The sequence below is a fragment of the Gobius niger genome (genome assembly GCF_951799975.1).
Source record: "Gobius niger genome assembly, chromosome: 3".
In the NCBI taxonomy this organism is placed as follows: Eukaryota; Metazoa; Chordata; class Actinopteri; order Gobiiformes; family Gobiidae; genus Gobius; species Gobius niger.
Window position 1 is genome coordinate 33,401,313 of NC_136854.1, and position 16,449 is coordinate 33,417,761.

Here is a 16,449-nt window from a genome sequence, read left to right on the forward strand (position 1 = left end):
TTCAGTAGTAGTATATTCAGTCGAAACCATGACCACCATTCACATTCACAGCCTTTGTTTTGCTGATATTGTTTGCAGGATTTTGCAAAAATAAAGACACGAATTTTAATGTCACGGGGAAATGGTCAAAACAGCACTGCGGATGTGAGTTTGCAAACTCTAGTGAGCTCATGTACCAAACTTGAGTTTAGTTTTCTGTGTCCCTAAGAAAACCCACATGCAATGATTACAACTAATCACTTTGACAGCACACTATTTAGATAGTTACTCTGAGTTTAGATCATTTTTGGTTGTCTGTGCATTTCACTTTCAAACAATTAGAAAACTTTTTTGTTTTGCATTTCGGTGACTCAGTATCTGTATGAGTGGTTAGCATGGCACCTTTACTTTCCATCCAGAAAACCTACCAGAAACCCTGAAAACAATTCCTAGAGCCACTGGTATGTAAAGTAAAGGCGCCATGCTGACCACGCATACAGCTGCCGGGTCACTGAAAGGTCAAATATGCACATACACAATATCAACTTTAAAGTCCCCTCTCTGGGGCCAGACAGAACTTTCATGAAGAGAAAAATGTTCTTTAATCTCAGGGGGACATTTCTGGTTAAATAAAGGTAAAGATATTAGATCAATAGAAATAAACATTTTTTTTTATTTGTAACATGGACAAATGTGTGGAATAGAGCTCCATTAAAGCTCAAATTGGCCCAGAGTTGTAGAAGTGGTAGTAGTGATCGAAGTGCACAAACCAGTTGAGATAGGACTGGTTTCTGCCATTCTATTTAACCATATTGGGTGTTAGTCACAACAAGAGCATGAGGATGGTGACTATCGGGGCTCTGGGTGTAGAAGCTGGTGACTTCTGCACTTTAGAGAGTTCTAGAAGTTGCTGTACCAGTTGTAATAATATATTAGCACTAAACTTGACATTCAATTACAAATAACTAGTACCGTAGATAATAATAGTATCTGTTTGACTGTTTGATCTCTTCGTACCTCATACAGGTCCAGGTTCTGGTTGCCCCCTAGGCCTCTGGTGGTCTTCACGTTCTCCAGTGCCAAGGTGAAGTAGATCCCTCGCGTGTCGGATAGATAGAGGTTGTACGTATCATTCTGGTTCCACTCTTGCACGGCTGCAAAAACCTGCTTCTCATCTGTGCTCACAATGTGTAAATCCTATACCAAATACACAGAGAGAGAAGGGAGTTAGTGCTTTTCAGCAGAAAGGTGATATTACATAGCCTGGGCTGGACATTTCTTTAGTTTGGCCATTTTTTTTTATGTTTATAGTTTCTCTTCCTTATTGGACACCGACAGGAAGTGACATAGTTGAAGGCAAACGATTTTAAACAGCTATGGAACTTAACCTTTATCTCTGTCACTTCCTGTCAGCAGCTTAAAAATTCAAATAAAAATAACTTTTCTTCATTAAAATTGCTGCTTCACTGAAATAAAATGAAAATTATACAACTGATGAGCTTACAACTGGTGTTATCCTTCTAATTAAGTCATATTTTCAAAAGCATTAACACTTTTATGTGTACAGTGACTATAGTCCTTGTAAAACATTAGCAAAGATTAAATATTTTAACACATGTCCCCTGAAACAGCTTGTTGCTGTTGCAAACGTGTGAAACATTGATATACACATACATACATACATACACACATACAGTAATACACCATCTTATTCGTTTTTATTGTCTTTTAATTTTGATGTACCTTTAAGCTGAACCACATGAATTCAGGTCCACAAGTTTAGGTCTAAGCAGGATGAAGCTTATAATTCAACTTCTCGAAACTCTCCCTGTATATGCTACTGTTTTTATAGAGCACTTGGAGCGCTCATGCGTTGAGAATCTAACCACAATGCTTTAACGCATAACAGCGAATAATAAGTAATGAAATAGGAAGATGGTATTAAAAGCGTCTGAGAGTTAATGGGTATATTTTAAATGAATGTGCATAAATTATTCCACTGAAATAGCACCAAATCGCCCTGAAAACCAAAACACTTAAAGCATTGATATTCTGCATACTTAAACATGTTATTGGGTGTAAGGAGCGAGAGGCTGATGATTCTTGCATGTTAATGCCGGTGCCAATTAGTCTTAAACAGCTGAAAATGCATACAATTATCAAAAATGTTTAAAAGTTACACATTAGTGCTAAATGGAAATGCAGAGTACCTCTCCACCCAGGGGAGTAATTTAAAGTTTAGGTGGGAGTCCACTGTGTAATTATGGACAGGGGACATAAACTCGTAAAATTGAGGTAGTACAACTGAATACTAGTGTAAACGTGTAATTCTCATCCCACCTTGTTACCTTGTAATGGAACCACCCATAATCTCTTTTCTACAATGGAAAACTCCTGACTGAGAACTTACACAAAAAACAACTTACAATATTTCTGTAACATCATATAAAATGTTGAAACTTATTGTGCTCTAAACTCATTTGGTATTTAATGAAGTTTATTAAGTCAGTGGATATCACACATAAATACCAAGTTTAAGTATGGTTGTATTTAAGAACGGAAAGGCATTTAATTAGTATTATTAATTTTATCAAAACGTTTTCAATAAGTTCAGAACATTTTGTTGGCACGGGTGGTTTGATTGGAACCGCAAGATGGAGCTTAGATTTGTAAAGAGAATTTACTTTGATGCAATAGACAGACTGTCAGTGGTTACTCTGGGACACCAAAACAGTATTTCCGACAAAATAGCACAATAACTAAAAGACATTTAATCACAGAATTCGTTCCCTCACAGGGCAAAAAAAAGCCTTTTTTTCTGTCTTTAAAAGCCGAATTAAAAATAACAAATTGATGTGTATTTTTTTCTCACTTTCCACTTACCTTTGGGAGAGAATATTTTGGCAATTTGATTTGAATGAACTGCTCTCTTTTGTAGGACACATAGTAAGTCGCACGGCCCGAGGTAGGAACCTGCAAAAAAATCCAAAAACAAATGTTATTATGTGGTTAGTGCATCTTATAAGCGTCATAAAACTAAAATGCAACACCAACATCTGCAATTGTTCCTATTTTCATTCCAGGAATTGCACAAGTGAGCAATACGAGAGACATTTAATTCTGGTCACTCCTAGTAATCCACGCTGTTACTTTTCCCCCCACAGACAGCCTTGTGAATTGAGGTCTCTTGGCTCGCATTCAGGAGGCACTGCCCTCTCTCAGGTGTCAGTGCACTTGGTGGTTTCAAAATAGACTTTGGTAAATATCTTGCAGGACAATCAATAGTCTCATTATTCTTTGTCAGGAGAAATCTTTACGTTGCCTAACCGAGCCTCATCTGCCGCCCGCCGAGGAAAGAGACAAGTGGTCCTTTATTGGTCCAGACTACTTTGCAAACACTCAAAGGCGGTTAGGTGTTAGCTTAGACAGCACAAAAGGCATGGCCGGTCACTGTGGAGAATTGTCATTAGCCTGAAGCCACTGAACACTTGATGCACAAATGCACAGCAAAGTTATATGCCGCAGCAACTTGTTCTCATCAATACTGACAGAAAATCCATTAAATGCATCAGATTAAATTAGACTGGTGGCTCTGTGTTGAGAATAAGCAGTGTCTGTCTAATATATCGATCAATCATAAGATTATAACCACGGACAGGTGAAGAAACTGGCATAGATCGTCCCCTTCATAATAGCACGTCTTGTAAGAAGGCAATAGATAGAGAGATTGTATTAAAGTGGACTAATCATGCATAAAAACATTTTTTTTGGATGCCTTGGCATTGATATGTAATGTGTATGTATTTGTATTTTGTCCAGTATAGGCCCCGATATCCGATACCAGTATCAGATTGGTAGAAGAAACAGCTGAATTAAACAATAGTGAATTACTACTCCAGGTATGTCCCTGACCAGGGAACAATACTTTAACATGACTTAAAGCACAAAAAAGTCATTTTAGCATGATATGTCCTCTTCAAAAATCACTGCACATTATAGCATTAAGGATCGAACATCATATGCTGCATGTTAAGGAGAAAATCTGCCATATTTGTTTCAAGCAGATAGCTTGTTGTGCCCTTTCCAACACCGTGTTAGAATTAGAGTATTTTGCTTAATATGCATTGTTTTACTATTACACCAACAAGGAATTCAGTGCAGTAAGACACAATCTGTGAATGAAGGTTAAAATTGCAGTTGGTGCCTAAATAGAAGTAGAGTGTTACAGTATATAAAGATCTGTCGTATTGTGGGATTAAACAAGAGGAATGTAAACATTTGAAAATAAAAGCTGGCAAACTACACTAATACTGAAAAGGATGTCACACAAAATTGGTTGCAGACGAAGGACAACAAATCTAATCGCCATTAGAAGTCAATACTTGTTTGAAAGGTGCAACAAAAGGTATATCCAACTTGTGACTTTAAATACCTCACAATGTTGTAGAGTAGCATTATGGTGTGCAAAATCTCTAAACATGCCTGCATTTGCACATATATCATGCATGATCGATCTTACGTTAGAGGAATGAACCTCAGCAATTTAAATACTACACATTTGTGCAATGTGCATATGGAGTTACATTCTTAAATTTAGCTACTTTCACTTCTTTGACAATATCGCATGAGTGATTATGTGATTAGGAAGGTTGTTATTAAACTGTAGAGCGAAGGGCATGGCTTTACTACAGCGTCACTTGCAGTAGGCACGGAAAGTGGTTTATTTTTGTATTTATTTATTTTTAATGCACACTACTGAATTTCATATTTTATATTTTGAGTACTTTTACCAACCTCTGACTCAACCTTTGACATTTAGATGCAGTGATAGAATCTGATTCAAAGAAATAAATGTACGACAGGGGTAGGATCATAGCCGGCAATAACAAATCCACCCAACAGTGTGGCCTATTCAGCAATAAAATAGAGCCTGTTCGCCAAAGGACCCCGTGTCTTGCTTGACCCTGAAGTTATTGTGGTAAACTCACAAGCACTCAACCTAAACCTCCCCTTCAATTTCACCCTACACGTTTGTAGCGCACGTATGCACCGTTAGACACACACCGCGGAGCTGGATAGGGATGGGGGGAAAAAATCAATCATACCAATTCTTCTTAAAGTTCAAAGTGCCTCTGGTTCCTCCTGCATCGATCAGCCTCCCCAGCACTCGATTGCCTGTGGGTCTGTCTGTAAGCTTTATTTCCTCTCACAGCTTGATTTTTTTTTATCACTTTAGAACCACTTAGAGCAATTATAAGATCATTTAAAGTTTGTTGTTTTGATGCTTTTGTAATATTGATGGTGATAAATGAAAGTGAAGTGAGCACGATTATCAAAAATGGGCATGTGTAAATAAAAATACTATAATGAGGAAAGAAAGTATATAGCATTAGTGATGCACGATAATGCCAATTTGAACCGATAACCGATAATTCCGCATGTCCCGATACCGATAACCGATAATGACACCGATAATTATGTATATATATTTGCACTTTATTTTGTGACAAGAACTCACTGTAACAGTTCACAGTTCTGCCCAAAATGTATTAACTCTACCAAGCAATATACAAGTGTATAAATATAAATCAAATAATGAGTTTTACTTTGGGTTTGGGTCTCCACCTTTTTCTAAAGCTGTTTTTTTTTACAGTTCCATCATCTGTCTCTGTTCATCTGTGTCACATCTTATTCAAAAAAAAAAAAAAAAAAAAAGAATAATATTACTACTACTACTTAATTCCTAGTATTTTTCTTTTTGTTGACATCATACTAATGAATTCTTATTTACAATGCTGGAATATAATCCTGCATTGGGCTCATTTATGCATTTGTGCCTCGTGCGGTAAAAAAAAAAAAAAAAAAACATAGCTGCGTGGCTCATTTCATCAATGTAAAACTTCTCTCGTTCATAGCGCTTTAATCGCGGGGCTGTCGTGTTTATTTGATCAGAAATGCTAAGATAATACATGGGTGTTCAGGCCCCGCTGTGTTCCAGTAATGCTCACTTACGTGAGCGGGTCCGCGGTTCGCATTTCCTCGTCTTTTTCTCATTTTGTTGCGGTGCTAATGTTGAAGTGACTTCGAAATAAAAAGTCAAAAAATTCTTCCTTCGCGGAGAGCGCCTGCACAGCGCTGCTTCCCTGGAATACTCGTCGCATTTTTCAGCTAAAGTCGTGCAGAAGTCGGCCGTGGAGAGCGTATATCTGCTGCTGTAAAAGTGCTGTCCTGAGTCTGCAGCAGCTCCGGGCTGCAGGACGTGCGGGGCGGCGCCGCCGAGAGAAAGGCAGCGAGCTGGAGCCGCAGATTCAATGTCATTTGAGCTTATAATTATCGGGCCTAATTATCGGCCGAATTTTTTTTTATCGGCTTTATCGGGGATGGCGCCAAAATGCCGATAAATGCCGATAATTATCGGCGGCCGATATTATCGTGCATCCCTATATAGCATTGATTCATAGCAATTTTGGGATAGATATATAGATAGATATTTCAAAGACATATAGTCTGGGAGCAAGCATGGTCTCAACGATTTCCTGGTGGGCGTGATTGACAGACGGCATCAACCAATCAGAGCAACGCTAGATACAGGAAGCCTTTCCAAAAATGTCCTTATTCACGAGGAGCACTTGGAACGCTGTTTCTTGCTCCGGTTTTAGGGATAAAATTTTTTTTTCAAATAATTTAAAAGACGAAAGAGCAGAAGAAAACATTGTATCACTCGCCGCGCACGCCATCTCTATTGTTTTGGTAGAGTGTGATGATGGCTTCCGCCTCTTGGGGGAATGAAGTCCCCGTCCATAACTACACACTGTCATATATATGTCGTGATTAAAGTGACAAGGATTATATTTTTGTCACATGCCAAACCAAATGTTGATTTTAAGATTACTTTATTTGTTTATAAATGCCTTCATGGCCTCGCTCCACGGTATCTGTCTGACCTGCTATAACCCTACACTCCTGCTCACGCTCTCAGGTCGGCAGGTCATAGGTGGACCGCTCTTTCTCTGTCGCTGGACCCAAATTGTGGAATGCACTGCCCTTGTACCATAGACAGCCAAGTCATTCATAATGTTTTAGTCCCAAAACCTACCTTTTTTCTTTAGCTTTTTACTTGTATCGATTCATTGTCTTCTGTTAGACTTTCTTGCTCTTCTTAATTTATTGTACCGATTTTATTTTTGAAATATTTGTGTATCACTTGTTTTTTTATGACGTGTGTACTGGTCAACTGTGTTGTTTTTAAAGTGCATTATAAGCTGGATTGGATTGGATCATGCTTTTTTCATCATGGCCAGGGGAATACAGATGAATAATAGCTTTCTTTTAACAAAGTGTGATCATGTGTTCTGTGAAATTGAAATGCCCCCTTTCAAATAAACTAATCCAATCAAATGTATCCTTACATGTGTGAAAGCTAGAATCATAAGTCAGAGCAGATCTCATCTAAAACGTGTCTTTACAGATGAGTTATTGAAACTTCACAGACAAGGGGTTTTCAAAGCCTTTTCGTTCACTCCCATGAGAGGCCCATATGAAGCACGTCTTTCCTTAAACACAGCTTTGAAAACATTTCATCTAACCATGCCTAGTCTTACATGGAGCCGAGCCTTCACCAGGTCCTACCTGTATAAAAATGTAGTCATCCTGAACGATCAAAGAGTTGATGTCCACGTATCCTGGGAAAGGATACTCCCTGTTCGGCTCAGAGCACAGCAGGGCGCGGCACGTCACGTATTGAACATCTGCCATGTAACGAGAATTAAAGATTTATGAGTCACTCTGCTTCATGCTACTATATGGAAGAAAATGTCACCTGCAACACTGTACACTGTCATGGTTGTGTGGGACGTCTCCTCTTGGTTATTAACGTAACGCTTCCCTGACATTTCCTTTGCGCTAATTTGCGTCAGTGCACATGCAGTTGCTTTATGCTTTAAGCCATGCCTGACAATCACACAGCTGCATATAATACCACAGTCCAGGCAGCACTGGGTTGCATTATGTATCACTTATGTCCACTAGTTCCCGAGCCACTATAAAAGCTGACATTCAATAAGGGTAAAACATTAATTATATCCAGGGAATCTTGCTAGGGAATGCAGGCCTTTTGAAACCTATTCATCAGCCATGTCTATTATGTGATGCTCTGAGGAAAAAAAACAACAACTCACTGCCATCTGGAGTGTGGGCCTCCATGTGGACCAGGTCAGATTCCTTGTCCAGACCCAACACGGACCTAAGGGACACAAAGAGAGGCGGAGAATGAGGGACGAAAGGAATGGGACATGCCTTACTGTGATGCGGAGGAATTCAGACTGAGAAATGTAGCAACAATTTTGACGCAATGTTTTCAGACACCATAGCCTTTGTTTCATTTACACCTTTTTACGCTGACATATTACACTAATAACATTTGAAATCAGTCATTCACACATTTATTGATTTTTTTTAATGACAAATCTAGGTCGAGAGCAGGAGAGGCGGGCAGGTTGGGATCCTCGGAGGAGCGCTGTGGCTCAAAAAAACTACATCGGCATCATATGTGCGCGGGTTTTGAGTTTTTTTAAGCGGCTTTTGAACTGCTTTGGCCGTGACTTCAAATGATAAGCACATTTGCACCTTGTTGGTGTCATTCTTCATGCAGACATCATTTCTGCACAAATGAGGGAAAACGTTCAGCCACTGCGGGCAGGTGCCGCCTATGCATCTTTTACATTCAGACCGCCAGCTTGTAGCAAGATACGTCTCTTAAAGCGTTACTGGGTAACGCATGCCCCTAGAGGCCATAAGCGCCTCTACAGGTGTCGTAGCATGTTGCGTCCTTTTACTCATTAATTGTCCGTGACAGTAAATACTACACTGACAGAAAAGGCAAAGGGAGAGAGGGATATTGTACATCCAATTACACAATGGAGATATTTTTTTTTAACTCAAACTTGGCTGTATATACTGTTTAAGTGACACTAGCCCACAGTTAGCTTACCCGCTAGCCTGTTAGCTTCTTCTTCGTGATTCTATTAGTGTGTATTGGTGACTCAGACCCGGAGGCAGGAAAGTTGCAAGTGTGGTTTTCTGGCCAGAGACACCGGGGGAGACAAAAGACCCCCCAATAATCCCATCAACACTTGTATTAACCCCAGAGGGACTACGAAAAGGATTTATTCAGGTAAACAAGTTACATAGTACTGCTTTAAGTAGTACACAGAAGTTGAACAGAAAAGTATTGCTGAAACCGAGACAGTTGAACCAGGTATAAAAATGAAAAGAACAGTTTTATGTTGCACTATTTATGTTTGGCAGACAAAAAGCTGGAAATGTGCTGAGTTGGTTACTGTGGTTTTAACTAGGGCTGCAACTACTGACGGTCATTGCAAGTCTCTCTGGACCATGCAGAGAGACCCAGGTTCTTCACTAACAGAAAACAGAGGGATTCACTGATGGCTGTTTGCTTTCATTCAACTATCTTAGTGCAAAGGGCAGTTTATTTTTTCCTCTTTAGGCTTTTCCCTCCGCTGCAGATAACATTACAATGAAACAGAAATCCAATCTCCTGATGATGACTGGCCTGTTTGGGGTCAGCGTCTGTGAAGATATCTCCGAGTGAAATCTTGCCTTGGGTCCGTTCTGCAGCCTGTGGATTAGATGAGATATACGCGGCTCCTCCATTGTGACAATATTTCAAATCCCTTGGAGGAAGATGAAGCTATTGTCTCAAAGCAGCCAACTGGACGCCTGCCTGGACATCACCGGGGGCCGGCCACTGTGTAGATGTCCTTGAAGGGGCTTTAGCTACGCCAAGAATGGATTGCGCACACTATTAAGGATCATACCAATAGTGGCACGCAAGTTGATTTATGCAAGTTACTGTAGATGTAGCCAAAGGTGCCATTGGGCAGACCCCAGTCACCTCGGAGGGAGCATTAAAGTGGAATACATGTGGGCTTATGTATGTGATGAGTGGGCACTTTCTGACTTTCACTGGGAGGAGGGGAGTGTGCCGAAAGAAGATGAGAAGTGACAGGGATGTCCCACATCCATTATTAGTCATAGCCCCAAATACACTACGTTTATCTGAGAGAATGTATCAAGTGAAACCCAGCTTTTTTCTGCTGATAAAAAAAAAGGTTTATGCGCAATGTGATAGGGCTGCAGAGAGACGTGGAAGGATATGCAACTCTGAAGCTGAATGCAAAAAAGCATCCAGCAGGAGGAGATTAATCTCTGCCTGATTTTATCACATGCAGAGAGCAAGAGAGAGAGAGAAAGAGAAGAGGCAAAGGAGAGAGAGACATTTGGGGACAAAGATGGAGAGAGAGATGGAAAGAGAAAGAGGGCGAGCAGTTTATGCAGCATCACCAGTCAGTCACACTCTGTTCCCAGCCATTAATATCAGCTGCTCAGCGGCTCAGAACAGCAGCACCGCTCTCTGCATTCCTGAGTAAACAAAAGTGAAAGTGTTGGTTTTGGCTTTTTTGAAGTTGGATCTGATTACAAAAAAAAACAAAAAACTTTGTTCTGCCCTTTAGTCATTCCGCAACGGAGGCAGCACACTACCTAGACTCCGACTAGATGTGGGACAGAATAACTATTATCACAGAGAAAATATGTATTTTAATACACTGAGTGCCAAAAACGAAATAATGAGTTTTTCGCCCTCATGCATTGAGTGCCAAAAATGAAAAAACGTGTTTTTGCGTGTTTTTTATATTTTCTTTTTATATTTTGGGGTCAGTGATGAACAGAACTGAAATAAGGCTCTTTATGTTCTCTTAAAACAACGTGAAACTTGCGCCCAGACATTCTCAATAGTCATTGTTCTTTTCTTAAGCCCGTTTTCAGCTCAGTGAAGAGAGTGAAATGAGGGAGACAGTTGTGTTTCATAAAACACGCGATATCTCTGTTTCTAGAAACATTTTTTTTATTTTGATCAAAACTAGCCTCTGTTTAGCTTAGGATTTCTCAGGAACTGAGGCACGTAGAATTTAACAGTTTTCACCTACTGAGAGCTTAGAGTCTCATCTTACAAATGACCTATAGCATGTGTCCATAGCCATAACATAGAATACGCTGTGGTACTACAAATATCATGAAAAATTGTCTGGATTGTTGGCACTCAGGTAAATCCCCAAAACAGCGCAGCACTCAATGTGTAATCACAAATCCCACAATTATATCTCCCTCCAAATATTGCTGCGGTGCTCCGGCTAGTCTTTAATTTATTATTTTTACTCCTGCGTGGTGTCCGAGGGGATAGATGAAAAATCGGCAGGAGTCTGGATGTCTTAAGCAGGAAACATCTGCTTACTATCAGTGTGAGACAGTGTGACCATTGAAGTCTGGCCATGCTTCCACATGAAGAGGGATAAATAACCTCTGCAGTGCGTCATACTGATATGCAAGCCAAAACACTTGATCAGCCCTTGTGCATAACATCTACAGTCATGGCTTAACCCTATTTCAGACCTAATTCAGGCAACGTTTTGACCTGGCTTGATGCTACTCACTCAGGTGATATTGGTGTGAAAAGTTTGAGCGCCATGGAGCTAAATGACAGAAAAGTGACAATAAGTGTATATACTGGGGAGAAAAAAAGATAAATAACTTATACATCCCTTAAGAGCATCATTAATAAAATTGTTGCACTTTTTCCTTGCAGCATGAAACTCTTCCATGTATTAACCTCCACATACCCTTTGTTAAAACACCCCTGTTACAGCTTTATCCAGGGCGGATATAGGAGCTGGGAGAAGCGTGGGTGAAAATGACTCACCAGTAGAAGCGGCTGGGCGTGACGTGTTCGTGGACGAGCTGCCATTTCCTCCCGAAGTCCACTGAACTGTACAGCTGCGAGATCACACAGAGGGGAAGAAGAGAAGAGAGAGGGAAAGCCTTGTTAGCAAGACGAATGTATGTTTCAGCGCGGTCCGGCTTCTAATTAGGGCCACTGATTCAGAAGCAGACGCGGCGACGGCGGCGACATGACTGAATGAATCCACACGGAGGTTAGTCAGGAGCTAAAAGGCATTATGGCCAGATAGAGCTGACATAAAGCTGAACTGCTCTCATCATTAGCGGCCTCCCATTTGAGCTGACATACTGTCACAGATATAGGCATCATTGTCCTTATCTTCATTACTGTTACTGAGATATCTGTGATTCTGAAGTGCTGCAAGTGTTTGATTAATCAGAATTATTTCTACCACTAATGTTGGCACAAATGTGTTGTAATGGCTTCGATCTACACATCAGGCATTAAAAAAGAATATAAGCACACCATGATGTTTTCAATTACAGCAAAAGACTCCCCAATCTGGTCATTAACAGTTAATCTAAATAGAGATCGCTTTATAATCTCCGAGAGGCAGATTTTTAGATTCTTAAAATGAACACCTCCCACATACAAACATTAATGTGTGAGTGACTGAACGGAGCAAAATTGTGCTCCATCCACTCTGGCTTGCGAAAGGTTTTATAGACATGTTAAATTGTATATCCTGAGATGCTGCAAACAAAATAAAGTCATTAAACAAATAAACCTCAAGGAAATTGTATAATCTACATTTATCATTTACTTAAAAAACGATCAAGGCCGTGAACAAGAACAGCAGGAATGATGTATAGTCCCTTTGACACAGAGGTGTACAACACGCAGCCAGTGCCCCAATTTCTATGTACTAATTACATTTTCTGGTGTCGGGGTGAACAATTAATAGCCTCTGTGCATTAGCAAGCAGTGCATTGATTGATGTCATTTGCACAACTCCTATATAATACTGTACTATATCTTGCACTGTGTGTCGGTTCATATTTTGGAGGCCTTGACTTCAGTTCATATCGGCTACTGCTGTTTCTGATTAGTGGTGCATACACTTTTGTTTCTACCAGGAAGCAAATTTGTTTTCTGGACAAATTTCGTTGTGTGACTTGATTCAAGTAGGCTTGTCGTGGAGAAGGGGCAGCCTACTTTTTTCTCCCTCGCTGCAGGTGAATTTTGTTTGTGATACATTGTATTCACAAACATTTTTGAGAAAAAGACCACTCAGCGCTATAAGCATTGTATTATAGTCCCATTTTCTTGCTAAAGCAAACCGATGAGTAGAGATGCAGTGTTAGCAGGATAGTTGCATTGCTAGAAATGGTAAATGATCTCAACTTAAATAGCGCTTTTCCACCTGCACTAGGCACTCAAAACGCTTTTACAGCAAGGAACCACTCATTCACACTCTCTTTCTGGAGGCAAGGTGGGTGAAGGGTCTTGCCCATGGACACAACGACAATGTGGGTTAGTGCTCACGCCTCACAGCAAGAAGGTCCCGGGTTCGATTCCCATCTGGACGGGGCCTTTCTGTGTGGAGTTTGCATGTTCTCCCCGTGTTTGCGCAGGTTTCCTCCGGGTACTCCGGTTTCCCCTACCACTAAAAACAGGACTCCCTTGAAAAAGAGATTATTAATCTCAGTGGGACTATCCTGGTTAAATAAAGGTCAATAAAAATGAAAAAAATGTGCAGCTGGGATTCGAACCCCCGACCTTCCAATCATGAGACGAGACGAAAGGTGAAGCTTTGTCACCGGAAAGTTGTGAAATGTGAAGAATCTGCATGTTTCTTCAGAGGGATTAGTATACATCCCAAAAACATGGTCCACTAAATCTAATCAACTCTACAACATGGTGAGACTTAACATATTTGGCCCTGTAATTTATGTATGTATTCTTTTCTTGAGATGCCGGCTGTATTGTTATATAATCTGTATTTATGTTTTAGCTTTGCATGAATATCTCAGCTTTCCATGTGTGAGGCCTTACATAAATACACTCATTCTATTCGTCTATTTAGACAGCGCTACCCCATTAAAAAGCCGCTTTTTCTCCCCCTCTCCCTCTGACTCCTTCACTCCGCCCCTCCCGGTATCCGTCCGCCTTCCTGGTTTGGGTGTGTGTGTTGCGTTATGGCTGCGCAGGTAAGTGTTAGCTTGTGAATACCTGCCTTTTAACCTTTTAAAATAAAATATTAATGTAGCGATCTTGTACAATTTAGCGTCGGCATGCCTGAATGCTGAATGTTGTCCTCCGTGGTGCCTCCGATGTGCGGCTTGGAGGTGAGGGCTGCCGCTGTCAGCTGTGCAAAATTCCCCAAACAGTTACTTAATACTCTAATGTTTTGACAGTGTTTGTGCCCCTTGTGGTGTAGGTCCATCGACCTAAAAGCTATGTCCTCCCTGCTTTCTTAGCAGGTAAAATTACTTTATTAGCGTAGTACTTATTATTGTAGTTCTAACATCCATCTGTATTTAGGCTGCTAGCTCCCGGTGCTGGTAACTGAAGGCCAGATCTTGTGGTTCATAGCGCAGGCTGTAGAGCAGACGAGTGCGCAGACGGGTGGCGCTCATCGCAATCTTCAGTGTCATACCTGGCGCAAAAAGTGAGCAGGACAGGGGGTGGACATACTCGCATTGCGATGTTGTGGTGCCGCCCCCTCCCCATGCTCTTCATTCATCAGGAGGTAAACACTGACACACGATGGAAACAATGTCGCCTTAAAACGCAGATTAGGACGTGGTGTTGTGGCACTTGAAGGCATGTGTGGTTTATTCATGGAAACTGTTGTTGCTTCGGTGTTAGGGGTGTGCCCGTTGATCTACTGCATCAATGTAAGCCTGTGGGCAACCTACGCTCAAGCAGACCTTTCAAGGCAATTTCGCTTTTGTTTTCAATTTGACGTCGATTCTAAGGAAGAAGACAAGGCAGCGCGATGTAAAGAGGAACATAATGTGAAGGTTGCCACAGAAGAGCAGCTCCGAGTGCTGCTTATAATGAACCACGCCTCAGTCGGCCTCATTTTCTTAAATAACGCCCTCTCCCTCGTGGAGCAGCCTTGAGCGCAAAATCTGCGCCACATGCAAGATCGCGCGTGTACCACGTTGCGCACAGACGGCGCCAGTCACAAAATCTGGCCCTGAGACTCTTCAGCTGCTGCCCTGTCCTCTGGGTTCTTTTTGGTCTTGAACTATGTCTATGGATTCTCCAAGAGCAACTAAACTATGGTCTGTCTCAAATAAGATGTACCAGTAATATGTTTTAACAGAAAAAGGTATCCTACTGGGAACTGGTAAAATAAAATGCAACTGAATTATGAATTAACTTAAAGATTGTACACCTAAAACTTGTTACATAAATGGAACGTTGCCTGTCATTTTCTATCATGTACTTACCTGTGCGCCTTGAGATTTAGATATTTCAAATCAAGTGTCATTATTCTTTAGGTGAAATTCCTATTATGGCGTTGTTGACATACCAGCTAAAGCACCAACCATCGGAAATTAACCCTCGCCATACCACACATGGTTGAAAGCGACATACTGTGGGCCTATCTATCACCCAGTCTTGTCCAATTTAAGTCTGGGTCTTGTCCCCGTGGTACTTGGAAATCCCAGTTTGGAAAGGTTTGAGACTCACTGTCATAACATAACATACAAAGGTACATCGGTTGAATGTTTCGAATTGTGCACCCATAGTCATACTACTACGCATGATCGGTGGACACCTTGCTGGATAGCGTTTGATTTTTCCGGGTTGTGCATTGGGCTTCATCATTTCAGACAGTGACATACGACGGCGTCTGAAAGCTCCCGCCTCGCCTCACTCCATTCATCAGCTCCACGACATCTTAAATTTCCAAGCTTCGGAGCTGTCACAAAATAAGCTTCATAGTTTCCTTGTCGCTTCAATAAATCAGAAGTGCATCCATGACAACTGCCACATCACCACTGCCGATGCTGCGTCTGACAAGAGCACAGCAGGACGCGATTGAGAAATTGCACAGAGAGTTGGTTAAACTCATGGTTTTATGGTTGCGGTGGGAGAAGGACCCTTTGGTGGGTTCGGGAATGTGATGTCACATCACTAAGCATTATGGGATTAGCAGCAATTGTAAACTAATGGAGATCCTGTTAACATAAAACACTTAGACAACACAGTGAGTTAGCTATATTTACCACCAGCAGCAACTCAGCAGCTAACGGTGTTGTTCCACAGCTTTTTTCTCCACTTTTTATACTGTTTTTAGCTAATGCTAGTCAATGGAAATGTATGCTATCAGCTGCAAAGATGGCGGATCTCCATGGTAACTGCCTGTACCTTTCTACTTCATGGGCAAAAAAAAAGTTATTCATCAAAGAGAGCAATGGAGTGCAAGTAGGATCCAAATCAAGGGTCTCCAAGTCGCGACTTTCCCTCGATTTAAAGATGTAGAGGCTGCAACAATGCACACGGAATTCAGGGTAAACCTTGGATTTTCATGAACTTATGCATGAATTAATGGATGATTTCATGATACATTCATACATTACTAAATCATGACTTCTCAGGAACAAACATGATCACATGTTGGTTCACGGATGACTTCATCCCTGAATTAATCATGTTCATACATGATCCTTATGTTTATGATTGGTTGATTATTTTAT

At 40.9% G+C, this 16,449-nt stretch overlaps 1 protein-coding gene across 1 annotated transcript in view; it reads right to left on the reverse strand.

The window, feature by feature from the left end:
• Window positions 1–16,449, reverse strand: part of sorcs3a (sortilin related VPS10 domain containing receptor 3a) — a 332,565-nt gene that overhangs the window by 78,138 nt on the left and 237,978 nt on the right. The window contains exons 5-9 of the mRNA XM_079553286.1: window positions 11,756–11,829; window positions 8,157–8,221; window positions 7,609–7,727; window positions 2,863–2,952; window positions 997–1,176 (exon numbers count right to left, since the gene is read on the reverse strand). Of these exons, the coding sequence (XP_079409412.1) occupies window positions 997–1,176; window positions 2,863–2,952; window positions 7,609–7,727; window positions 8,157–8,221; window positions 11,756–11,829 (528 nt within the window). The remainder of the gene's footprint in view (window positions 1–996; window positions 1,177–2,862; window positions 2,953–7,608; window positions 7,728–8,156; window positions 8,222–11,755; window positions 11,830–16,449) is intronic.